At 35.4% G+C, this 27,456-nt stretch overlaps 1 protein-coding gene across 2 annotated transcripts in view; it reads left to right on the top strand.

Moving 5' to 3' along the window:
* The window catches only part of L3MBTL4 (L3MBTL histone methyl-lysine binding protein 4), a 442,980-nt gene that overhangs the window by 154,117 nt on the left and 261,407 nt on the right, over nucleotides 1-27,456 (top strand). For both annotated transcript variants that reach the window (XM_055324067.1, XM_055324068.1), the window contains 4 exons: nucleotides 836-971; nucleotides 2,738-2,829; nucleotides 4,262-4,416; nucleotides 5,525-5,601. In XM_055324067.1, coding sequence (XP_055180042.1) covers nucleotides 836-971; nucleotides 2,738-2,829; nucleotides 4,262-4,416; nucleotides 5,525-5,601 — 460 coding nt within the window. The remainder of the gene's footprint in view (nucleotides 1-835; nucleotides 972-2,737; nucleotides 2,830-4,261; nucleotides 4,417-5,524; nucleotides 5,602-27,456) is intronic.

Genomic DNA, 27,456 nt, shown 5'->3' with positions numbered 1-27,456 from the left:
AGTTACCCTTGATTCAACTGGTAAATAGTTTTCATCTGAAGTTGATAATAATCAGTGAATCCACAGTGTTGCTTTTGTCTGTTAAAACAGACATGATTCAAATTTTAGTTGAACTAATGAGAAATGTATATGAAAAATATTCATGCACATGTGTTATCTATTTATATAAATATAAGAACTTTATGAAAATTATATAGAATGAGGAGCCATTGATGAAAGTAAATGGCTTATAAAATGTAATATTTACTAAACATTTTATATTATTTAAAATGATGAAAGACCTCTATATTTTAATCAGATCTCATAATAAATACTATTCACTTAACCTACTGATTGATTATAGCTATTAAACTTGTATAACATGTCTTAGGGATGTATTCCACACTGTTTTATTGTTTCCTTTATTGAGTATGCTGGATCCATATATTAGAATTGAAGTGAAGCCATGCCCATTTTGGTTTTGCTCTGTACTACAACTTACACTGTCATGGGACAGCAGGAGTTTCCAACAGCAGTATTTGACAGGTATTGGTTGAACAAATAAACCCTTCAACAGATGGAGACGTATATTGACCTCAGATTTCTAGACTGAGTAAAAGAATAGTTTTCTTTACAGAAAACATTCTCAATACTTAAAACATAGTGTCTGTCAGCATTTTGTTTTATTCAGATGTCATCTCTAAATATGTTTTTTTTTGATACAAGCACATTTGGATGGAAGGGTTGGTTCATAAATGTTTATGGCACTGACAGACTATATGAATATTCTCTTAATTTTGTGTATGCTTCAAATGCATGACATTTAATGAAGGATTGCAAACATTCCATTTTACAGGTGTGTGGTTACCGCCTCAGACTTCACTTTGATGGTTATTTAAGCTGCTATGATTTTTGGACCAATGCTGGTTCCCCTGACATTCATCCAGTAGGGTGGTGTGAGAAGACCAAACATGAATTGCATATCCCTAAGGGTAAGCCAGGATGGAAAGAGAGTTGGTTTTATTTTAACAACACTTGATGAAATACTAACAAGAGATCTTGGTATGAATTAATTTTCAAAATGAAAGTGTAATCCACAAAAAGCAGTAAGACTATAGGGATACTATTTTTAAAGATAAGTGATTGTCTTTAAAAGAAAAGCATCAATGACTGCTTAGGTCAAATATGCTGATAAGGTATGTATGGCAGAAATAAAATCTTAAGACAACATAAAGTTTATTAAATCTTGTAAGGAATGAAGAAAGTTATTTTATTTACATCATGGTTCAAATGAGCTATTTCACTTAGTCACTGATGCTGTACAGTGAGGAAACTTGATTTGTTTGTTTCAAACAAATCATCGAAAATAGGAAACTGTGAAACAGAGGAGGATTTCACTCTCTGCTTCCTTTTGATGGGAATCAAAAATCCCATCTTTGTCTCTTGTTGTGTGCTAGTGGAACCTGGGACTGGTAGATGTCCCTGAAGCCTTTTTTATTTGCTATGTGCTGGTGAGGTGAGAGTTTGATCAGTTGAGATGCCCGTGGGTCCATTTGCTTGCACAGCAGACTTCTGTACTGCCTCCTGCATGGATGTTTGAGTATCTCATGACTGTGGTGCTTCTGAAGTCAGTCCATAATCATTTTATTCACCAAGTCAGAGTGCCATTCAGGGGTCTGTTTCTGAGATCAGTGGCAGATTCCTTAAGATTGCCGGATTTCATGAAAGCTGCTCACAGCTCATTCATGTAGTAGGTATTTATGGCACCCTTGCTGTGTACAGGCACCAAGGATAGAGATGTGAATAGATATACCATCTCTGTCTTCATGGGGTTTTCATTCCAGAGGGGAGAGGAATAATAGACAAAGGTAAGCCATGGTGTCAAGCAGGGACAGGGCTGGGGGACAGAGAGCATGCTGAGGAAGGGCACGAGAATGTGACGTCCTGCAGATAGGTAGATGGAGTGAGGGAAGACAGCAAGAGCCCTGGCTCACAGGACTGTCAGAGAGAAAAGCAAGAGTAAATGGCCTGGGGCTGGAGCCTCTGGCCATGCTGAGGAATCTCAAGGAGATGAACGAGGCTAGGGCAGAGGAGCAAGGGGAAAAGATCAGAGATGAAGTTAGAGATGTAGCCTTGACCTTGGAGGCTGTGCAAGGACTCTGACTTTTATTCTGTGGAATACTCAACCAGAAAATATTTATTGAGCCCCTCTTGTTTGGGCCAGCACCATGTGAGCCACTTCAGGGCACGTGGAGCGGAGGACCAGTAAAATATGGGAAACTCACAAAGATAAGCAGTAGATAGCTGGAGATCTTAGGATTGTGAAGGTATTTCTGTAATTTTCCCAAGCGCCTTGGCACCCTGGATTGTTGCATCATCAGGACCTCTGATGTTCTCAGTGACATGGCTTCTTCAGGAGTGATGATGAACTCATGAACTTTTGTCTCTTCCCTTTGACCATTTTAGAAAGCCTTACTAAGAGATGAGATGTCCATCAGGCCACCAGGGAGCCAATTCTATATCTCAATGAATTTGAAATATTTGTAGATGATGATATACATGATGGGAAATCATGTCAACAGTTTTGAATTTCATACGTTAAAAAAACATTGAAACTATTTAGGGATTTTTATTTAAATCGTTTGTGGTCTGCTAAAGGACATTGAATTTATGATAGAAGACTGAAGAAGGCTAATACATTTAATATGCACATGGTTACATCATGTGGGTATTTTGAGTAATCTATACATTTTTTTAGGTTACAGAAAAGATAAATTTGTTTGGATGGATTACTTGAAGGCCTGCAAGTTACAGAATGCTCCCAAGAAATTATTCAGAAACAGAAGTTCTGTAAGTATTTTCTTCCTCAGTATAAATCAGATTTCTGCTTGAGCTTAAATTTCTTAAAATTCACTATATATTCTGTTGTATTTTTTCAGAATTGTTAGTTTCTTATGACCTTTTCTCACTCATTTTATCACTATCCTATAGCTGTATCTCCCCCCCCACTTTAAATGTACAATTAAATACTTTAATTAGATGCAGAGAGTTGAAGTCTTTATATTCAAATCCTGCTAAAATTTAAAATGTCTTTTGGAAATGATTTTTTTTTTTGTTTCCAGTGAGTTACTTGTTTGAACTTAGCTGTGGTGTTTTGAGACCAGTAGATACCACACGTAGACTTTAAATAAACCCAGCCTGGTTGGAATTTCGTGTAATCTGAATGGGGGTGACATTTCATACAGATTCAAAGGGCTTATGAGCATGTGGGTAGACCACCCTCGTTATGCTGTCTCTGTCCCCAGCAATCTGCCAGCTCTTCAGGAATGAATGAGAATAAAGTGCAGCCCTGCCTCCTCTGGCCCCCTCTCGCTCTGGGCCCCAGGGAAGGGGGCAGGGAAGCCTACTGTCTCCCTGCCACCTGCTGGCTGTGTGTCCCTTTGTAGGACTGACTCTGATCTTGAAATCAATGTTATACAACTGCTCTGTGTGTTTCATAGAATTGTATCAAGGGAGGAGAGTAATAGAAATGGGAAGTTGCTTTTAAAAAATGAAATGTGCTAAAAGAAAACAAAAAGTATTCAGTATAGATAGTAAAGAGGTAGAAAAAAATTGTCTTCTAATCCCCAGATACTGTATGTATACTTTCTGACTCCCAGGACTGGCTAACTACACCATACCAAAATGGAGCTTTGTTATTGTAATGTTCCTTTAAATCATAGTCCATACTGTTGTTTACTGTGAAAAAATATGTAGAGATACTAAAAAATGCATTTGAATTTTTTTCAAGTGTAAGTTTATTTACGGATTAGTGCATGTGTTGAGAAGGCCACTGTTTTCAGATCTCATCAAAGTAAATGATAATTTCAGCGTTAAAGAGCATATCTTTACTACTTTTCCAAATACTGATAGTTGGAAACTGTTCACGTCTATGGGGAGTAGAGAATATTATTTAATAGTCTCATATTCAGTAAAACATCATATTTTAAAATTAATCCAATTTCTTCTAAAAACTGAAAATGGAAAATGATGATGAAGAGGGAAACAAAACTGATGCAACAAAAGAGAAAAGTACAATGTAAAAGCTGTTTCCTGGGTTTTTGTTATGAATGTTAACTTCTTAACAGTCTGTTGGAATATTTTTACTAGTATTTGCATTCTGGAGGGTATATGTTGATACCCTGTACATTGTTCTGATGCTAAACATAGAAGTTTTGACAGTGGCTCAGTCCTATTTGGTGTCTGTTTCTTTTTGTGCCTCTTCCCTATGGTGCTGTGTTAGAATGGGCCAATGCCTAAAGAATTTCAGGTTGGAATGAAGCTGGAGGCCGTCGACAGGAAGAACCCTTCCTTGGTGTGTGTGGCAACCATAGCAGATATTGTTGAAGATCGCTTACTAGTGCATTTTGACAATTGGGATGATAGTTACGATTACTGGTGAGACACTGATGTGCGTTTTATTTTCGTGTATTCATGTTTGGTGTTAAGAATTTATTTTCCTTCCAGTATTGTCACTGTTCTTGCTGTTCTTAGAGTAATGAACATCAGGAATTTAGTGGCCAACTTTTCATTACTTTCTCTTCCACATGAATTGCTGAATTAGAGTGCCCGAGAAACTTCTCCACTCTATGAGAGGTTACCTAATGAGGCCTCATAATATCACCAGTTCAGGGCATTTCACTATGTTGTGTCTAGTTTGTAAGGGAAGCATTTCTATGAAAAGGAAGTTAAGAACTTGCAGTGTTTTTTGTCCTGAAAAATGTTGAACTCAGCCTGTCATATTTTTGGAAGGGAAGATTCACAGGGAGAATGGAGTTAATTATTTGAAAGCCAGTGGGGAGCAGAGAAAATGTATGCCACGATGTCATTAAACTAACATTGCATGAGTTCCAAATGTTTTCTGGGTAAAAAAACTGAAATATGGAAGAAGGAATGGCAAAAATAATTTTTGTAGCATTTCTTCACCGTATATCCTGAATAACCACCAAGTCTCTGCCTAAGGCTGTGGTTCTTCACATGCATGAGGGGGGCCCTGTTTTCTTCTTTGAACTAAGAAGCAGAGCATTGCTTAATTGTTCTGTGTGTCTTTGGTAGAATGGTCTGGGTTCCTTGAAAAGGAGAAGGAAGAAATTGGAGGCATTTGGAATCTGATCTCTCATATTACACTTTGGACTGGCCTATTAATTTCTCCCTTGCTGCTAGCAACAAGTGGGGGTGGGGGAGATGCTTATTAAAATGTGCACTTTTTGGGGCTGTCACTGGCAGTTCAGGTCCTAGTCAACACTTTTTATTCATTTATTTTTTATTTTAATTTTTTTAAGTCAACATTTTAAAAAATTCTTTTAAATTTCAAGAAAGTTATGTAAAAGAGAAGTTTGGTCACTTAGCTTACAAAATACAGTACTAAAAACTATTTCTAATTCTATATAGCCATAAAATATTTTATCTGTATAGTTATGTCTTAGTATCAAGAATGGTCATTAGTCTTGGATTCTTTCTCTGGCATTAGGTTGTGTAGGATCTGAAATAGAATTGTGTTTTGCAGGTGTGATGTAAATAGCCCTTATGTCCAGCCAGTTGGTTGGTGTCAGGAGAATGGAAGAACTCTGATTGCACCCCAAGGTGAGTGGGTTATCTTTGAAGGCATCTCTGTGTGAATGGCAATGGCTGTTCTTACTTTCGTTCATGCAAACCACATTTTAATACAAAGTGTATGATAAAAATACTGTGGATGATTCTTTTGATCACCCAGTAACCCACAAACCTGAAATCTGCTAATCTTTCCCACAATGAAAATGGACTAGGTTTATAAAGACGTATTAGGCAACCATTTAAAAACAAAAAGGTTGATGAAAATTTTTATCCAGTGAATTGCGTACCATTGCTGCAGATCGGTATTTAAAACTAGCTATTTCCTTGTACATAAATATCACTTACATTAATTTGTTAATTGAATCATAAGATTAATAAATATTCTTAACTTTGAAGTTAAATGAAGAAATTTAGAAATCTAAGGAGTAAGAATTAACCATAAGTCTTCAGACTTGCCACACCTCTTCACCAAACCAACTTGATAAACACCAGAGTAAGGACTCTTTCTAGTTATATATATTTTTTCTCATTAAAGAAATACTAAGTATTTAGAGATTTTCTGTGTCAAATTTAAGCTTAGCATTTTTAAAATAAATATTCTAGGAGAAACCAATTTCTTTCAATAAAAAAATGTACAGGAAAAAATGTAGAATATGGGGGCACCTGCATGGCACAGTCGGTTAGGGGTCTGACCCCTGGTTTGGGTGTGGGTCATGTTCTCAGGGTGCTGGGATCAAGCCCTGCATGGGGCTTCTCACCCAGTGCAGAGTCTACTTGAGATTCTCTCTCCATCTCTATCTGCCCCTCCCCGTCATACTCTCTCTATAAAATAAATAAATAAATATTTTTTAAAAATAGAGTATGTGACATGCTATTATAGAATGGAGTAGATGCTTCATGTTTTGATTTGAATGATTCTGGAATTTTGTTGTATTATAATTTTATTCCTAATACAGAAAAGTGATTAGGACTTGTCATCAAATTTGTGAGTTCAGTGAAAAGAATTAAAAAATTCAGAACAATCAACAAACCAAACTTAAAAAAAACCCCACAACCTATTTAAACTATCCAATTAGTCTAGGAAAGTTTTATAAAATATATAGCATCTTCTCAAATTTGATTTTGACATGTAGACAGATTCAGAGTTATTTGTCCTATTTTTCTATAAAACTAGCTAAAGCTAACTTTAGCATTATGTTCTTCAAGATGAGGTTAAATGTTCGTCACATCTCAGAATCTGTGGTTTGAGTTGGTGTGCCTGAAAGTACAGCACACTCTGTTTCCCATTTTTCTGTAGTAGGGCAACTTCTCTGCAGCTCATTCTCACTAGACTTCATGGATAGAATCAGTGGTTACGTTCATCACCTTGTCTCTTGGTGTTGTGTCCACCTGGAAACAGATTCTGCAGTGCTTTAAGAAATGTGTGTCCATAATCTTTCCATCATTACCATGAACCAAGGAGGGAGGAAGCAAAGCTCCCATGCCCCAGACAAGGCCAAGGCTTTAATACCCTGCTTGATGGGAATAGGGGACTGTTGTAGCTCATCAAGTCAATAAAGGACCAAGGGAACTCAATCTAGGTTTATCCTTTTCCCCATTGCATACATAAACATTGTCACCATGCTGAGATTTGATTAAGAGTTGTAGTCAAAGACTAATTTAGTGATAGAAAGTCTTCACTTCAGGGTCACGTTTTCTTCCCTAAGATGTAGGTTTAAAATTCTGAGGAGATTTTGTCCTGATTATAATGTCTGAATTAGAATCTTCCAGTTCAGCTACCTCTTAAAGCTCATCTACTTGTTAGTATTCCTTTTATACATTTCAGAGTGTTTTTATACATTAAAATCCTGCCCTCCTGGAAGCCCAAATTCATACAACACTTGTTTCTCTGCAGGAAATTCTTTATTGACTTTTTTTTTATCTATCAAGATATAATTCACTTATAAATTTCACCCTTTTTACGTATATTTCAGTGGTTTTTAGTATATTTACAAGGTGGTACAACCATCACCTCTATCTATTGCCAGAGAGTTTGATCACCCTCAAAAGACTAGCCTCCTCTACTCAGTCACTTTTCATTCTCTAGGCAACCACTCTATTTTATATCTCTATGGATTTGACTGTTTTGGACATACATAGAATCATACCATATGTGGCTGTTGTGTCTTGGCTTCTTTCATTATTAGTATAATGTTTTCAGGGTTCATGTTGTGGCATGTCTCAGTACATCACTCCTTTTGTTTACAAATATTATTCAGTGTATGTATATGCCACATTTTGCTTATGCATTCATTAGCTGATGGGCTTTTTTCACTTTTGACTCTTATGAATAAAGCTGCTTTCTTGTATAAGCTTTTGAGTGATATGTTTTCATTTCTTTTGGATATAATTCTAGAAGTGGAATTGTTAGGTTAGACTGTATTTGAGGAATTGAAAAACTTTTCCAAAGGAGCCGAACAAGGTACATTCCCGCTGGCAATGAATGAGAATTCCAGTTTCTCCATGGTCTCACCAGCATGTGATTATTGTCTTGAATACAACCATCCTGGTGCGTGTGAAGTTAGACCACATTGTGTTTTTGATTTGCATTTCTATAAGGACTAATGATATTGAACATCTTTTCCTGTGGTTATTGACCATTTGTGTATCTTCTTTCAAGAAATATATGTTCATATCTTTTGCCCATTTTTGAGTTGGGTTATTTGTCCTTCTATTGAGTTGTCTTTGGATATTAGATACTGTTGTCTTTTTCACTTTCTTGTTGGCTTCTTTTAAAGCAAATTTAAAATTCTTTTTAAATTTTTAAATTTTTAAATTTTGATGAAGTCTGAATTATGTGTTTCTCTTTTGTTGTTGTGCTTTGATATGTAAGGAAAGCACTGCCTAGTCTATGGTCATAAAGACTTGTCATAAAAGATTCTTCTTTACCCATTGATTGATCTCAGCAGAATTATAAAAAAAAAAAAACAAAACAGTTGACTATACATAGATGAATTTATTTCTGGATTCTCCATTCTATTCCATTCCTTTATATGTCTGCCCTTATGCCAGTACCACACTATCTTGATTACTGTAGCTTCATAGTAAATATTGTGAAATTGTGAGTTCTTTATTTTATGTTCTTTTTCAAGATTGTTTTGGTTATTCTAAGGCACTTGCAAATATGTCCCTATGAATTCTAGATTCAGCATGCCAATTTCAGTCCAAAAAAAGCCAGTGGGGATTTTGATAGGGATTGATCTGTAGATCAATTTGAGGAGTAGCCACCTCAAAAATATTAAAATTTTTAGCCCGTGAACATGGGACATCTTTCTACTTACATAAGTCTTTAATTTTCTTTCAATGTTTTTCATCTACAAGTCTTGCACTTTATTAAATTTGTTCAGAAGTATTCTGTTCTTTTTTAATTGAAGTGAAACTTACATGACCTACAATTGACCATTTTAAAGTGTATGAATTAGTGGTAGTGTATTCAGAATGTTGTGCAATCACCAGCTCTCTATAATTGCCAAACTTTTACATCACTCAGTAAAAATATTTTGTACTTATTAAGTAGACACTCTCCACTCCCTGCCTCCCATCCCCTGGTAACTTCTACTCTGCTTTCTGTGTATTTTCCTATTCTTGATATATTATACATGTTATATATAAAAAATCCTGTAATATTTGACCTTTAGTATCTGACTTCTTTCATTTAGTGTAATGTTTTCAAGGTTCATTCAAGTTGTAGCATGTATCAGTAGTTCATCCCTTTTTATGATTGAATACTTTTCCATTGTATTTACATATGCTATGATTTTTTTGGTCATTCATCTGTTGATGGACATTTATGTGGACCTTTGTACTTCTGGCTATTATAACTAATACTTTTGTGAACATTCGTATTCAGTTTTCTGTATGGACTTGTGTCTTCACTTCTCTTACACCCAGGAGTAGAATTGCTGGGTCATATTATAATTCTATGTTTAGCATTTTGAGGAATTGACAACTGTTTTCTGAAGTACCTGTGTCATTTTGTATTCCCATAGCAATATATGACAATCATTATTTCTCAACAACCTTGCCACCTCATTATTTTCTGTTTTCTTGATTAAAACCACCCTACTGGGTGTGAAGTAATAACTTATTGTGGTTTTGATTTATATTTCTCTAATGACCAATGATGTTGATCATTTGTTCATGTGGCTTTGGCCATTTTCATATCTTTTAAGAAGATATGAAATTCTTTGCCTATTTAAAGAAATAGTGTTGTCTTTATTTATAAATTATTTAAATATTTGTGTCCATTTACTATATTATTATTATTATTAGTGTGAGTTTTTTTGAGATTTATTCATTTATTTGGAGGAGGTGAGAGCACATGCACAAGATGGAGAGGCAAAGGGAGAAGGAGAGAGAGTTTCAAGCAGATTCCTTATTGAGTATGGAGCTGGACACGGGGCTCCATCCCAAGACCCTGAGATCATGACCAGAGCTGAAACCAAGAGTCAGATATCTAACCAACTGTGCCACCTAGGCATCCATGTGAGGGTTTTTTAATGTATTCTTCTGACTATGAAAACCTATCATATAAGCAATTTGCAAATGTTTTCTCCTATAGATTGTTTTTTCACATTCTTGTTAATGTTTCTTGCTGTGAAATAGTTTTTAATTTTGGTAGTCCAACTTATCTATTTTTTCATTTGTTGCTAGTGGTTTGGTATTAAATTTAAGAGTCCATTGCCAAATTTGAGGTCATGAGGGTTTACCCCTATGTTTTTCCTATTAATTTTACAGTTTTAGCTATGTAGTTTTATATTTGAGTTGTTGATCCATATTGATTGAATTTTTGTATATGAAGTGAGATGGTGGTTCAACTTTACTCTTTTGTATTTGGTTATCTAGTTTAACCAGTACCATTTGTTAAAGAAGCTATTTCCCCATCATATGGTCTTGGCACCATTGTTGAAAAGCAGTTGGCCATAGATGTTTGGATTTATTTCTGGACTCTTCATTCTATTCCATTGGTTTGTATATCTATCCTATGACAGCATCATCCTGGACTTTTTTTTACTTTATTTAAAAAAAATAAGTGGGGTCCCTGGGTGGTGCAGCGGTTTGGCGCCTGCCTTTGGCCCAGGGCGCGATCCTGGAGACCCGGGATCGAATCCCACATCGGGCTCCCGGGCATGGAGTCTGCTTCTCCCTCTGCCTATGTCTCTGCCTCTCTCTCTCTCTCTCTCTCTCTCTCTCTCTCTCTCTCTCTCTCCCTGTGACTATCATAAATAAATAAAAATTAAAAAAAATAAGTTCACAGAAAAGTTGAGAGGAAGGTACAGAGATATCCTTTGTACCCTCTGCCTTCACACATGCACAGCCAACCTCCAGTATCAACATTGCTCATCACAGTGGTACATTTGTTAGGTTTGATGAACTTACATTGACACATCATTATCAGCCTAAAGTAGATAGTTTACTCAGGGTTCACTTTTGGTGTTGTGCATTCTGTGGGTTTGAACCAATGCATAATGGTGTGTAGCTATCATTTTGGTATCACACAGAATATTTTCACTGCCCTAAAAATCCTCTATATTCTGCTTAGTCATCTCTCTCACCGCCCAAACCTTTGGTAACCACTGATCTTTTTACTGCCTTCATAGTTTGGCCTTTTCCAGACCATCATATAGTTGGAACCATATGATAGGTAGCCTTTTCAGGCTGTTTTTTTTTTAAATTTAGGAATATGCATTTGAGGTTCCTCCCTGTCTTATAGTGGCTTGATAGCTCACTTCTTTTTAGTCCTGAATAATACTCCATTGTCTGGTTGTATCTTAGATTACTTATCCGTTCATCTACTGAAGCCCATCTTGGTTGTTCCAAAGTCTGGACAGCTGGGGCACCTGGATGGCTCAGTGGTTGAGTGTCTGCCTTTGGCTCATGATCCCAGATTCTCAGGATTGAGTCCTGCATTGGACTCCTCACAGTGAGCCTGCTTCTTCCTCTGCCTGCCTCTCTGTGTCTCTCATGAATAAATAAATACAATCTTTTTAAATAAAATTTGGGCAATTATGAATAAAGCTGCTGTAAACATCCAGGCACAGATTTTTGCGTGGACATGTTTTCAACTCCTTGGATAAATAGCAAACAATGGTACTGCTGAATTGTATAAGAGGATGTTTAGTTTTGTAAGAAACTGCTAAACTATCTTCCAAAGTGAGTGTAATACTTTACATTTCCACCAGCATTCTGAGAATTCCTGTTGCTCTAGATCCTCACCAGCATTTGGTGTTTCAGTGTTTTGGATTTCAGCCATTCGAATAGGTGTGTATTAGTATCTTGTTTTTAATTTGCATTGCTCCCTATGATGTGGAACATCTTTTCATGTGCATATTTGCCATTTATAAATCTCCTTTGGTGAGGTGTCTGTTAAAGCCTTTAGTCTGTATTTTAGTCAGCTTGTTTCTTTTCTTATTGTTGAGTTTAAAGAGTTCTTTATATATTTTTAACAAGTTTTTATCATATGTTTTTTTTGAAATATTTTCTCCCAGTCTGTGACTTGCCTTTTCATCCCCTTGACAGTGTCTTTAGCAGAGCAGAGATTTTAACTTTAATGAAGTCCAGCTTATCAATTATTTATTTCATGGATTATGCCTTTGGTGTCATGTTAAAAAGTCGTCACTAAACCCAAGGTCATCTAGCTTTTCTCTTGTGTTATATTCTAGGAGTTTAATTATTTTGCATTTCACATTTACATCTGTGATCAATTTTGAGTTAACTTTCATGAAGGGTGTAAGATCTGTGTCTAGATTAATTTTTTTGCATGCGGATGTCCGGTTGTTTCAGCACCATTTGTTGAAAAGACTGTCTTTGCTCCATTCCATTGACTGTCTTTGCATTGCCTTTGCTCCTTGCCAAAAATCGGTTGGCTGTACTTATGTGGGTCTATTCTGGGCTCTCTGTTCTGTTACATTGAGTTATTTGTCTATTCTTTTGTCAATACTATACTGTCTTGATTATATACAAGCTTGATTACATAAAGCATACTAGTTATATAGCAAGTCTTAAAGTTGTATAATCTCAATCCTGCAGCTTTGTTCTTCAGTATTGTGTCCTAATCTGGTTCTTTTGCCTCTCCATATAAACCTTGGACTACCTGTCAATATTCACAAAGTAACTTGCTGGGATTTTCACTATGCTTGCATTGAATCTATAGAAAAATTGAGAACTGCCATCTTAATAAAAATTGAGTCTTCCTATCCACGAACATGGAATATCTCCCCATTTATTTAGTTCTTTGATTTATTCCACAGATTTAATAGCATTCCTAATTAGGCCTTGTACATATTTTGTTAGATTTTCTACCTATTTCATTATTTTGGGTGCTAATGTAAATGGTATATTTTTTATTTCAAATTTCACTTCATCATTGCTGTTACACAGAAAAGCAGTTGACTTTTTACATATTTACCTTGTATCCTGCAACCTTGCTACAATCACTTATTGGTTCCAGGATGTTTTTTGTCAGTGTTTTTGTATTCTATGCAGATATTCATGTCATCTGTGAACAAAGTTTTATATTTTTCCTTCCAATTATTATACCTTTTATTTCCTTTTCTTGTAATATTGCATTATCTAGGATGTATCACGCTGTTTTGATCACTATGGCTTTGTAGTCAGTTTTGAAATCTGGAATATGAATCCTCCAACTTTGTTTTTATTTTTCAAGATTGTTTTGGCTATCTATGGCACCTTACAATTCTATATGAATTTGAGGACTGGGTTTCCCATTTCTAGAGAAATGACTGTTGGGATTTTAATAAGGGTTGCATTGAATATAGATTGCTTTAGAGAGTATTGTGATCTCAATGGTAGTAAATTTTTCAATCCATGAATATCAGTTGTCTTTTTTTAAGGTCTTTAATTTCTATCAATAGTATGTTTTCATTTTCAGTGTATAAATCTTTTATATTATTGGTTAAATTTATTCCTAGGTATTTTATTATTTTGGAATGTATTGTAAATGGAATTGTTTTATTTATTTCCCTTTGGAATTGTTTATTTCTGGCATAGAGAAACAGAACTAATTTTATGTCCTGTGGCTTTAACTTAATTAGATTATTAGCTCTACTAGGTTTTTTTGTTTTGTTTTAAAGTTTTTATTTATTCATGAGAGACAGAGAGAGAGAGAGAGAGAGAGAGAGAGAGAGAGAGAGAGGCAGAGACACAGGCAGAGGGAGAAGCAGGCTCCATGCAGGGAACCCAATGTGGGACTCGATTCCGGGACTCCAGGATCACACCCTGGGCCAAAGAAAGCAGGCGCTAAACCGCTGAACCACCCGGGGACGCAACTCTACTAGTTTTTTTGTGTGTGTGGATTCTGTGGGATTTTCTTTTTTTTTTTTTTCTTTTTTTTTTAAATTTTTTTTAAATTTTTTTTTAATTTATTTATTTATGATAGTCACACACACAGAGAGAGAGAGAGAGAGAGAGAGAGAGGCAGAGACACAGGCAGAGGGAGAAGCAGGCTCCATGCACTGGGAGCCCGATGTGGGATTCGATCCCAGGTCTCCAGGATCGCGCCCTGGGCCAAAGGCAGGCGCCAAACCGCTGCGCCACCCAGGGATCCCTCTGTGGGATTTTCTTATGTTTAATTGTTTAGTCTGTCAAAAGAGCAAAGTCCCAAAAGATTAAAATTTCCAATTTGAATGCCTTGAATTTTGTTCCTTGCCTAGTTGTTCTGGCTAGGATTTCCAGTACATCATTGAATATAGTAGTGAAAGTGGGCATTCTTGTCTTTTTTCTTAATCTTAGGCCAGAAAAATCTCAGTCTCTCACCATTATGCATGATGTTATCTGTAGATTTTTAATAAATGCCCTGTATCATGTTAAGAAACTTCCTTTAGTCTTAGTTTTGAATTTTTATCATTTTTTAAGTATATATATATATATATATTATTTATTTATGATAGTCATACAGAGAGAGAGAGAGTGAGAGGCAGAGACATAGGCAGAGGGAGAAGCAGGCTCCATGCCCCGGGAGCCTGACGTGGGATTCGATCCCGGGTCTCCAGGATCGTGCCCTGGGCCAAAGGCAGGCGCCAAACCGCTGCGCCACCCAGGGATCCCCTGAATTTTTATCATGAAAGAATATTGAATTTTGTCTAATGCTTTTTTTGTATCTATTGAAATGCTTAGGTGGGAGGGTTTTTCCCTCATACTTTCTTGGTGAATAATCCTTTCAATGTGCTGTTGAGTTCAGTTTGTTACTGTTTTGCTGAGGATTTTTGTATTGATATTCAGAAGGGGTATTGGTATTTTTTTTCTTGCCATGTCTTTTCCTGGTCTTTTCATTTTTATGCTATTGTAAATGGGATTTTTTTCTTAATTTCATCTTTAGATTATTCATTGCTGTTGTGTGGAAATAGGATTGATTTTTGTACAATGACCTTATATTCTGAACCTTGCTGGATTTATTAGCTCTAATATTGTGTGTGTGTGTGTGTATGTGTGTGTGTGTATTCCTTAGGTTTTTCTATATGCAAAATTACATCATCTCCAAGTAGAGAAAATTTTACTTCTTCCTTTCCATTTTGATTGTCTTTTATTGCTTTCTTAAATCCTCTGGCTAGACCTTCTAGGGCTTTGTTGAATAGTAGTGAGAAGATCAGACATCTTTTTCTTGTTCCTAATGTTAGGAGAATGCTCAGTCTTTTCACATGAACTGTGGTGTTTGCTGCTGGTTTTTGTAGATGCCCTTAATCAGATTGAGGAAGTTCCTTTACGTTTCTGGTTTGTTTTATCATGGAAGAGGAGTTCTTTATGATCTTAATATGGTGTCAGTATATTTATGTAACCAGTTCCTTATTCTGTTAATACAGTGTTGTTATATTTATATAACCAGTTTTGTATTTCTAGGATAAGTCTCATGTACTCTTTTAAAATATTTTTATTCCTAGTAGTCTATCTAAGGCTTCTAACAGTGCAAAGGCAAAACAGGATAAATGATAAGTCAGGTGTTTAGTTATTTAAAGTGTTCATCCACAGTATGATTGCTTGTCTTTAGGAGAGACATAAAGGGTTTCTTCTTATGGTGTTGGAGGGGGTTGACCCTTCATGATCACAGGGCCACGTTGGACCACAGGAAGCTTCCCATTTGATGTGGTGATATGTAGAATAAAAATTCAAGTAGACCAGCCATTTGATCAAAGTATTAATAAGAGAGTGGAGTATAATGAAAATATATGCAGAGGAAAAGTGAGCAAAAACTGGATGAAAGTAGTTTAAAGCTTAGAAGTAAAGAAATGGCTTAAAGCTTGTGATGAGTTAGGATTATGCTGGCTTGTAGGTTTCTGTGAAAGCATGTGACCAAAGATGTTGGGTCTCTATTAACTGCATAAAAGAGGAAAAGTTTGAAACTATGGTTAATAGAAGCATCCCTGAGGCAGGATAATAGAATGCTGTGTACTCAGGTGGTCCACAAATGGGAATTTGGACATGAGATTTTAAAAGAAAAACCAACCAACACATAATCTTCAGATATATTCCTTCTGCTGTGACAAGGCTGGGGCTAGGATGCTAGAAATGCAGGTAATATATGTCATATGTATTTTATATTCACACAAGTACTTTTAGGGTTTTAACATAGTAAAAGATAAAAAGAAATTAACATTGTTTGTATGAATGATTTGTTTCTGTTAGTAATTTAGCTAACGAGCTGTGTTGTTAGCTGTAGTCATTGTCCTTTAAGTGAATTTACATTTTAAGCATCATTTATTCCTATAGAATTTTATTTTATGGCTGTAATTACATTGTTGTCAGAAGAAAATGTATTTTCTATATTTGTTATAGCTTTCATGTGTGTGTGTAATTGTACATCTGAGAATGATTAGTGTGCTTGAAAGCAGAACAGTGTGTGCTGATCTGTATGGTTGCCCCTGGTGTATACTCAGATTCTCATAGATTCCAGATAAAAGAGCCTTTTCAGAGAGAAAAAGAGGGGGGGAAAGGCCAGTTTTTGAAATGTGTGAAGTATAAAATGTGAAGGTGCTTTTCAGTGATGTAAATTTAATATAAGGTGTTACATATTCTATTCGGTGTCTTTTGGTCCTAGAGAGGACCAAAAAATATGTGCTTCTATTCCTTCAAAAGTCGCAATCTGCTGGAGTTTTAGTTGAAGTTAGAAAATGACAAAAAGTTGTTAGGCAGACCCTTTAGCAATTGAAGGAGAGAAGCTTCTTTCCAGGAAGATTGTTGGGTCTTACAGTGAGCTCTTAAGCTTCACTTGGTGATGAGCAGGCAATGTCCTGTTAAGAATCACCTCCTGATAAATAGGGGCAAGTCTCATCCTTTTGTTGAAGTAAAATCCCTTAGTAGCATAGCTTTGGGTAGTTCATGGTATGGCTGGGTCTGTACAGTTAAAAATTAGATCTGTCCATTAAAGAATATTAAATAGAATATCAGTGGAATGTTATATTTTTTTGCTTTTCCAGTTCTTTTGAATGGTATTGCTATTTTAAAAGTAACTCTGATTGCTTTGTAATGTATATGAAATTCCTAATTCTTACATTGCTTGGTGTGGTTTGGTCACCAGTCAAAACGGTATCGTGAAGACTGTTTTCTCAACAGTATGATGACTTGTGTGAAAATCTGTTTCGCAAACCAGGACAGGAGCCTCCACACCATCTGGCCTCCTGCTTAATTTGGGCCGGTAGACAGGAAACCCTGCAGAAAGATGGTGGCTGTCAGGGCTCCTCTGATTCCTAGCCGGACCATTTCCTCCAGGAAGGATGACAGTCCTGGATATAGTGCCTCTCCAAATGCAGACTGCTGTTCACATTTGAAGCCCGCTCTGAAACCAAACTCAGATTTAATTCAATGAACATTTTCCATGGTGACTTCTGTCCTTATTGAATGGGAAGATTTAAATAAGTATAAAACATGATGAAGGAAGGGATCTGTTTCTCTAAAACACTATTAAGGTATAATTCACACACTATACAACTCATCCATTTATAGTGTACAATTTGATGGTTTTGAAAAATATTTACAAGAATTGTGTGACCATCACTGCATTCAATTTTAGAATGTTTCTATCACTTAAAAAAGAAATCCTGAACCATTTAGCAGTTATGCCCCAACCCTCCATTCCATTTAGCCCTTGATAACCATTAATCTACCTTCTGTCTTAGAGATTTGCCTATTCTGAATAGTTCATGTAAGTTAAATTATATAACATGGCCTTTCATGTCTAGCTTCTTCACTTAGCATAATGTTAGAGTTCATCTGTGTTGTAGCATGGATCAGCACATCACTTCTTTTTAATTCCAAATATTATTTCATTATATAGATAAACCACAATTTGTGTATCCATTTATCAGTTAATGGGGATTTGGGTTGTTACCGCATTTTGGCTATTTTGAATAATATTGCTGTGAACATTTGTGTGAGAGTTTTTACATGAATGTTTCCAGTTCTCGTGGGCATATGCGTAGGAGTGGAGTTGCTGGGTCATATAGCAATTCTACATTTAATTTACAGGATCTTTACCAGGATTTTACATTCCCATGGGTGTGTGAAGGCTTCAATTTTTCTGTATCCATGCTAACAATATGCATCTCTTTAAAAAAGGAAGTTCCTGGCAACTTCAAATTATGGGCATATTAGTCACATGCTGGGCTGCAGGGTAGGGAAGGGGGAGAGGGATGTGGAGGTGAGAGATGATTAAGAACATTAGGCTCAGAATGATGTGATCGGTCTTGTAAATGTTCCTATTTTATTTAAAATTGGAAATAATTTTAAGATTCATAAGTCACAACAGCAAAAATAAACTCCTTGCCAGACCATTTGAGATTAAGTTGTCAGAATGAAGATTTTGTCGGTCACCCAGTAATATTCTCTGTGAAGCACACATGCACAGATTTAATCCAGGATCACATGTGTTTACTTGTCCTGCCTCTCTAGTGTTCTTTAATCTGCAACAGTTCTTCATCTTGCTTTGACTTTAATCAGCTTGACACTTTTGAAGAGTACAGGCCAGTTATTTCTTTTGTCATGTGCTACTCACTTTGGGTTTGTCTGATGTTTCCTCAGGAGTAGATGAATTATGCACCAGGGGAGGAATATTTCAGAAGCAATGCATCCCCTCTGGTGGTGCTGTCCCTTTCCTGTTAGTGTTAACTTTGATCACTTGATTGAAATGGTGTGTGCCATTTCTCTACTGCAAAATTACTTTTTCCTTTTGTAATTAATATATACTTATGAGGAGTAACTTTGAGATTATGTGATTATTCTATTTCTCATCTTTCACTCACTGATTTTTAGCATCTTTTGATGTTCATTGGATGAATTAGTAATATATTTGCCAAATGATGATTTTCTGATTGCATTATTTCCTCTACATTTATTAGTTGACTTATGCTGCCCTGTGACTAACTTATTTATTTATTTACATATAGTAATTGAAATTGTGGATTCCTCTTTTATTCACTGTGCTTTAATCTGCTACTATCATTATACAGGCCCTTGGCTGGGGAGGGTGAGGTAGAAGGGTCAGTAAGCAGCCTTCCTTGATCCTAGGGGGCTGACAGCCTACTGTCATTTTATAAATAATATGAATTTATTAATAACTTATAAATGATAACAAGGAGATTAGTCAAAAAAATAACATGAGGCCAGAAAGAGAAAGAAGTGCCTCATGGTGAAAATGATATGATGGTGTACTGTTCCATAACAAATGACCACAACTTAGTGGCTTAAAACAACACAAAATATTATCTTACAGTTCTGGAGGACAAGTCTGAAATAGATTTCTCTTCAGTTTTGAAATATTAATGAAGTAGGATGGGTATATTGAGGGCATTTTATGAAAGATCTTTAAAAAAGCAGAATGAGGCGTTTCTAGTCATATCTGTGGTATAACTATATTTAAGCATTTATTTGGCAATAGTAGGCCAGATTAAAGGAAGACCATTAAGGAGATTCATTGTATGTGCAAATAAAAAGTAGGGGCTGGGAAGATGTAAGAGACTCTGGGATTTCTGCATACCTGATTCAGCAAGTGACTGAATGAGAAGATACAAATGAGCTCTTTATTCAGAGTTTTTTATGGTCTGGAAGTCTCTGAATTAATGGGCTGGTTCCTGACCTTGCAAAGCTCTTTTTTTTCTTGTAAATATCATGTTCAATGGTAAATACATTTTAATGTGGCAGCAAAAAGCCACTGAGAGCAGAAAAAACTACACTTGCATATTTTACTAACTATGGGACAATTTTTGTGGCCATCTGATAAAATGTGTCATTTTAAGTTATTGTGTCTATGCCTCAGGTAGACAATTCTCCTACCAGATGTCCCATTAGACACTGCCATGGTTCCATCAATGGGTAATCCTGCCACTGCAGCATATGATATCATGATCCTCTCTCTCATTCTCTAACTTGATTACAAATCGTATCATCATTTCCCCAAGTCTTTCATGGAAAGCAAATTCCCTATACACTATTCTACAGGTACACTATAAAGGGATAGTATTGTATCCTCTGTAAAGAGTGTTCAGTCAGCTCAATACTCTTTATAAATCCAAGTTTATTTTACCAATAATCACCAGTGAAGTGAAGCTGTGGACTTACAAGTCAAACTTATTTAAAACAAATGTCACAAAAATAAATAAATAAAACAAATGTTACTTACATTTTTCTTTTTATGAAAGTGAAGGAAATGTGTAAAATTTGAAATGTAATAATGAATAAATCAAAAAAATTAATCTCACCTCTCAATAGAGCTTACCATTATAATTCTATTATTTTTCCAATCATTTTGTCTTTTTATTTGACTAAGTATGTAACTTAAAAAGTAGAATTGTAATCTTATTTTTCATGCTGCTTTCATAGCCATTTTCCCTCTTGCAAATATAATTTGAACAAATTTACTCTTTTTTAAATAGTCTTTGAAAACCTGGCTATTAATGTGTATAATTATCTATTATAATAGATACCATGGTTTATTTTGGTTTTTCTCTTGTATCGGACATTAACTTTTTCTAGTTATTTTTTTTAACTTTTTTTCTAGTTCTTTTTTTTTTTAAGATTTTATTTATTTATTCATGAGAGACAGACACAGAGAGAAGCAGAGACACAGGCAGAGGGAGAAGCAGGCTCCGTGATGGGAGCCCAGTGTGGGACTGGATCCCGGAACTCCAGGATCACACCCCCGGGCTGAAGGTGGCGCTAAACCGCTGAGCCACCCAGGCTGCCCAACTTTTTCTAGTTCTTAAATAACAATGGAAAACATTCTTTTAAAGAAATAGTTATATATGTTTGTTATTACTTTCTTGTTGTAAGTGGAATTAGTGGATTATAGAGGATGGAAACAATTTTTAAGCATTTGATAAATATTTCCAGATTACCCTCCACAAAGTGTTTTCCTTCCAACAACATTAGAAAATTCAGACATGAAAAAAAAATGGAACAAGACTCTAGATCTCTCAAAATACAGGTACAAATTTTCTCTAAATGTTGTATTACCAAGGACTTTTTTCTTTTTTTTTTTGCTCACAGTTTATCCACAGGTTCAGGTACATAAAAATAGGCAGTAAATCACTTTAAAAAACATTTTAAATAAAATAACTCGTATAAAGGTTAAATTAGCATTCAGAAATATCCCAACAAAGAAAAGCCTTGGTCTTGATGGCTTCACCAGTGAATTCTACCAGACATTTAGAGAATAACTAATGCCAGTCCTTCTCAAACTTTCCCAATAAAATTGACAAGAAGGGAACCCTTCCTAACTCATTTTATTTGCCTAGTATTACCCTGTTACAACAGCCAGAAAAAGACAGTACCAGAAAAGAAAACTGTACACCAGGATCTCTTATGAACACGGATACAAAAATCCTCAACAAAATACTAGGAAACTGAATTCAGCATCATATTAAAAGGATTATATGGCACGACCAAGTGGGATTGACTTCTGGAATGCAAGGATGATTCAGCATATTAAAACTGATCAATGCAATACACTGAATTAACAGAATTAAGGACAAAAACTGACATAATCATATCAGTTGATGAAAAAGCATGTGACAAGATTAAATATCCTTTCATGAAAAAAAATTCAATAGCTTAGGAACAAAAGGAAACAAACTCAATATAATAAAAGCCATATATGAAATAACCACAGGAATCATTACACTTAGTAGTGAAAGACTGAAAGCTTCTCTTCTAAGATCAAGAGAACAGCAAAGATGCCTGATTTTGCCACTTTTTTCCAACATAGAACTGAAAGTCCTACCCACAATAATTAGGCAAGAAAAAGCAATAAAAGATATCTGAATAGGAAGCAAATGAGTAGAATTATCTCTCTTCACAGATGATATGATGATCTTATTTGTAGAAAACCCGAAAAATTACACACACACATACACACACACACACACCCTTAAAATTAGTAAATGAATTAAGCAAAGTAACAGGATACAAAATCAAGACTCAAAAATCAATTGCATTTCTGTACACTAACAATTAACTATCTGAAAAGGATATTAAAAACAATTCCATTTACAATAGCATTTAAAAGAATAAAATGTTAGGAATTAAACTAAGGTGGTGAAAGAATTGTACAATGAAAAGTACAAAACACTGCTGAAGAAAATTTAAGAAGACATAAATAAATGGAAAGACATCCCATGTTTATGGATTGGAATACTTAATATTATTAAGATGTCTGTATTACCCAAGGTGACCTACAGTTTAATGCAGTCCCTCTCAAAGTCCCAAAGATGCTTTTTTGCAGAAATAGAAAAATCGGCCCCATGATTTATGTGAAATATTAAAGGACACTGAATAGCTAAAAGAGTTGTGTAAAGGAACAGAGTTAGAAGACTCACAGTTTCTTATTTCAAACATATTACATATACATAAACATATATACAAAGCTATAGTAATTAAAACAGTGTGATAATGGCTTAAATGTAGACATACAGACCAATGAACTGGAGAGCCCAGAAATAAAAACTAACATAGAGGGTCAAATGATTTTTCAACAAGAGTGCCAAGACCATTCAAAGGAGAAAGAATATTGTCTTCAACAAATTCTGCTGGGAAAGTTGTTTAACCCATGCAAAGGAATGAAGTTGAACTCTGATTTATATACAAAAATTAAATAAAAATGAATTGATGACCTAAACATAAGGGCTAAAACCATAGTAATCTTAAAAATAGGGCAAAAGCTTCACAACATTGAATTCAGCAGTCATTTCTTGGATACGACACCAAAGAGACAGAAAACAAAAGAAAATATAGATAAATTGGATCTCATGAAGATTAAAAACTCCTGTGTATCAAAGAACACTATCAAAAGATTGAAAGGCAACCTCAGGATGGGAGAAATACTTGCAAATCATACATCTGTTAAGGAATTATCCAGAATATATAGAGAACTCCTAAAATTCAACAATAATAAAAGCAACCCAAATAAATATGAGTTTATTATTATTAACCAAAATAATGTTTTGGTTAAACATTTCTCTAAAAAAGATAATGAGGGATGCCTCGGTGGTTCAGCGGTTTAGCACCTGCCTTAGGCCCAGGGCGTGATCCTGGAGCTCCGAGATTGAGTCCCACATTGGGCTCCCTGCATGGAGCCGAGCCTGCTTCTCCCTCTGCCTGTCTCTGCCTCTCTCTCTCTCTCTCTCTCTGTGTGTGTGTCTCTCATGAATAAATAAAATCTTTAAAAAATAAGATTAAAAAAAAGATAGCAAATGGTCATTATGCACATGAAAAGATGCACACCATCACTAATTATTAGGGAAATGCAAATTAAAACCACATTGAGATACCACTTCATATCCACTGGGGTGGCTACTATCAAAAAAAAATTAGAAAATCAGAAGAGCTGGCAAGAATGTGTAGAACTTGGAACCCTTGATCACTGTTGGTGGGAATGTAAAATAGTATACCTGCTGTGGAAAATAGTATGACAGTTCCTCAAAAAATTAAAAACATAATTACCATATGATCTAGTGTTTGCACTTCTTGGTATATACCCCAGAGATTTGAAAGCAGGGTACACCAATATAGCAGCATTATTGACAATAGTCAAAATGTGGAAGCAACCCAAGTGTCCATGAACAGATGAATGGGTAAGGAAAATGTGGCATATGCATACAATAGAATATTAGTAAGCCTTAAAGGAAGGAAATTCTGACATCTGGTACAACATGCATGAACCTTGAGGACATTATGCTCAGTGAAATAAAGTAATCACAAAAGATAAATACTGGATGATTCCACTTATTTAGGATACTTAAAATAGAATCAGAGAGAAAAAGAGTGATGGTTGCCCAGAGTTTTGGGGAGAAGGGATGAAGAGTTGTTTAATGGAGATAGAGTTTCAATTTCATCAGATGAAAGGAGTTGTGGACATGGATGTTGGTGATCATTGTGTAACATTATGTATATATTTAGTATCACTGAACTGTACTTAAAAAAATCATTAAGTTGGTATATTTTGTTATGTGTATTTTACCACAGTAAAAAAAAATAAGAAAACAATTCACGTATGTAGTTGTATTATAAGTTCTGTAAGTGAAAAACAGCATTCTTCTCTGTACCCCAGATTTTTTTAATCCAGGTGCAAACCTGTTACTTTTGACGTTTACCTCACTGTTCCTCAAGAATGTTTATTGCTGCATGTTTCTTTGTATTTGTTTTTAGATTCCACATGTGAGATAATCTTATTGACTTATTTCACTTTAGCACATAATTCCTTCAAGGTTCACCCGTGTTGTTGCAAATGGCAGTATTTCCCTTTTTGTGACTGAATAATATCCCATTTTCTCTGTCCATTAATATATTTATGGACGATAAGGTATCTTCTGTATCTTGACTTCCATAGATAACCCTGCAATGAATGTGGGGTCACATACATCCTTTCAATTTAGTGTTTTTGTTTCTTTCAGATAGATACCTAGAAGTGGAATTGCTGGATCATATGGTAATTCTAGTTTTCATTTTTTGAGGAAACTCCATACTGTTTTCCATAGCAGCTTCACCAGTTTACATCCCTACAACAGGGCATAAGTGTTCCCTTTTTTCAACATCCTCTTTAACATTTATGTCTTGTTCTTTCTATAATAGCCATTCTGAAAGGTGTGAGGTGCATCTTCTTGTGGCTGTGATTTGCATTTTCCTGATGATGAGTGATGTTAAACACTTTTTCATGTGTTTGTAGGCCATCTATATGTCTCCTTTGGAAAAATGTCTATTCACATCCTCTATTCATTTTTAAATCAGATTTTTTTTCTTATTGAGTTGTATGAGTTCTCTAAGTAATTTTGGTTATTAACCCCTTATCAGATATATGATTTACAAATATTTCTCTCATTCAGTAGGTTGCCTTCTCATCTTGTTGATGGCTGCCTTTGCTATGCAGAAGCTTTTTATTTTTTTTAGCTTGATGCAATTCCACTTACTTTTGCTTTTGGTGTCAAATCCAAAAATTCATTGTGAGGACCAAGGTCAAGGAGATTACTGCCTACATCTTCCTCTAGGAATTTCATGTTTCAAGTCTTATGTTCAAGTCTTTAATTCATTTTGAGTTAGTTTTTGTGTATGCTGTAAAATAGTGGTCTAGTTTCATTCTTTCACTTGTGGCTGCCCAGCTTTCCCAACACCATTTATTGCAGAGACTGTCCTTTCTCCGTTGTATATTCTTGCTTCCTTTGTTGTAAATTAATTGACCATATATGCATGGGTTTATTTCTGGGCTCTATTCTCCATTGATCCCTGTGTTTTAATGCCAATGCCAGACTGTTTTGATTCCAGTAGTTTTATAATGTAGTTTGAAATCAGGAATTGTGATGACCTACTCTGTTGTTCTCTCCCAAGATTTGCTTTATTCAGGATCTTTTATGGTTCCGAACAAGTTTTAGGACTGTTTTATTTCTGTGAAAAATGCCTTTGGAATTTTTAGGGATTGCATTAAATTTGTAGATTGTTTTTTCAGTGTGGACATTTAAACAATATTAATTCATCCTGTCCATAAGCACAGAATATCTTCCCATTTATTTGTATCTTCTTTAATTTCTTTTATGAATGTCTTGTAGTTTTCAGAGTACAGGTCTTTCACCTCTTTAGACTTATTCTTAGGTATTTTATTCTTTTTGATGCAATTGTAAGTGGAATTGCTTTCTGAATTTCTTTTTCTAGTAGTTCATTATTAATGTGTGGAGTTACAATAGATTTCCATGTATTAATTTTGTATCCTGCAACTTTACCAAATTTGTTGATTTGTTCTAACAGGTTTTTTGTAGTCTTAAGATTTTCTATATAGGGATCCCTGGGTGGCGCAGCGGTTTGGCGCCTGCCTTTGGCCCAGGGCGCGATCCTGGAGACCCGGGATCGAATCCCACGTTGTGCTCCCGGTGCGTGGAGCCTGCTTCTCCCTCTGCCTGTGTCTCTGCCTCTCTCTCTCTCTCTGTGACTATCATAAATTAAAAAAAAAAAAGAAAAGATTTTCTATATATAAAATATCATGTTTTCTGCAAATAGTGCCAGTTTTACTTCTTTCTTCCTGATTTGCATGCCTTTTATTTCTTTATCTTGCCTAATTGCTTTGACTAGGACTTCTAATATTATGTTGAATAAAAGTGACAAGAGTGGACATCCTTGTCTTACTCCTGGTCTTAGAGGAAAGTATTTTAGTTTTTCACCTTTTGAGTGTGATGTTTGCTGGGTCATGGTGTATATGGACTTTATTGTGTTGAAGTATGTTCCTCTATACCCACCCTGTTGAGAGTTTTTATCATAAATGAATGTTGAATTTTATCAAATGCTTTTTCTGCATCTATGGAGATGATCACATGATTTTTATCCTTTGTTTTGTTAATGTGGTATATCATAATGGTTAATTGTGGACATTGAACTATCTTTGCATCCCTGGAATAAATCCCACTTGGTCACCATGTATGATTCTATTAATATATTGTGGAATTCAGTTTGCTGATATTTTATTGAGGATTTTCTTTATTGAGGATTTTTGCATCTGTGTTTGTCACAGGTATTGATGTGTCATATTTTTCTTGAGGCATCCTTGTTTGGTTTTGGCATCAGGGTAATGTTGGCCTCATAAGAGGATTTGGGAAGTGTTCCTCTTTCTACTTTTTGGGAAAAGTTTGAGATGGATTGGTATTAATTCTTTAAATGTTTGGTAGATTTCACCTGTGAAACCGTCACAGGGTTTTGATTCCTGATTCACTTTCCTTATTAGTAACTGGGCTGTTCAGATTTTCTATTTTTTCACGGTTCAGTCTTGATAAGTTGTATTTTTTAGGAATTTACTCATGTCTTCTAATTTGTCCAAATTGTTGGTACTTAACTGTTTGTAGTAATTTCTTACGATCCTATGTGTTTTGGTGGTATCAGGTTGTAACATGTCCTCTTTCGTGTTCCTTCTCCCTAAGGAACTTCCTTTAGAATTTCTTCTAGACAGGTTGTTGGAAATGCATTATCTAAGCAATTGTTTGCCTGAAAAAAAGTCTTTATTTTGCATTAATGTTTTAAAGATATTTTTGCTGATATAGAATTATGAGTTGACAGATCTTTTCCTCCTTCATTTCACTAAAGCTGTATTGTCTTTTGGCAGGTATAATTTTTGTTTGGAAGTCTACTCCAATCCTTTTCCATATTTTTCTGAATGTAATTTTTACTTCCCTTTTGGCTATATCTTAAACTCTTTGTCTTCAGAGCTCTGAAAGGGAGCACTTGCTAGACTTCTGTTTCACTCTTAATCTTTTCTGTAAGCACTTGGTAAGGCCCCTTGGAAGGAGCTTGTGAGAGAGTACGAGAACCCTCCTTTTTATGTCGGGGGCCAGCCATTCCAGACTGACATACTAGCTCCCACTTGACCTTTAA

Source organism: Nyctereutes procyonoides, unplaced genomic scaffold (assembly GCF_905146905.1).
Source record: "Nyctereutes procyonoides isolate TBG_1078 unplaced genomic scaffold, NYPRO_anot_genome, whole genome shotgun sequence".
NCBI lineage: Eukaryota > Metazoa > Chordata > Mammalia > Carnivora > Canidae > Nyctereutes > Nyctereutes procyonoides.
Note: the sequence above shows the minus strand (reverse complement) of the source record. Positions and strands in the feature narration are given on the sequence as shown.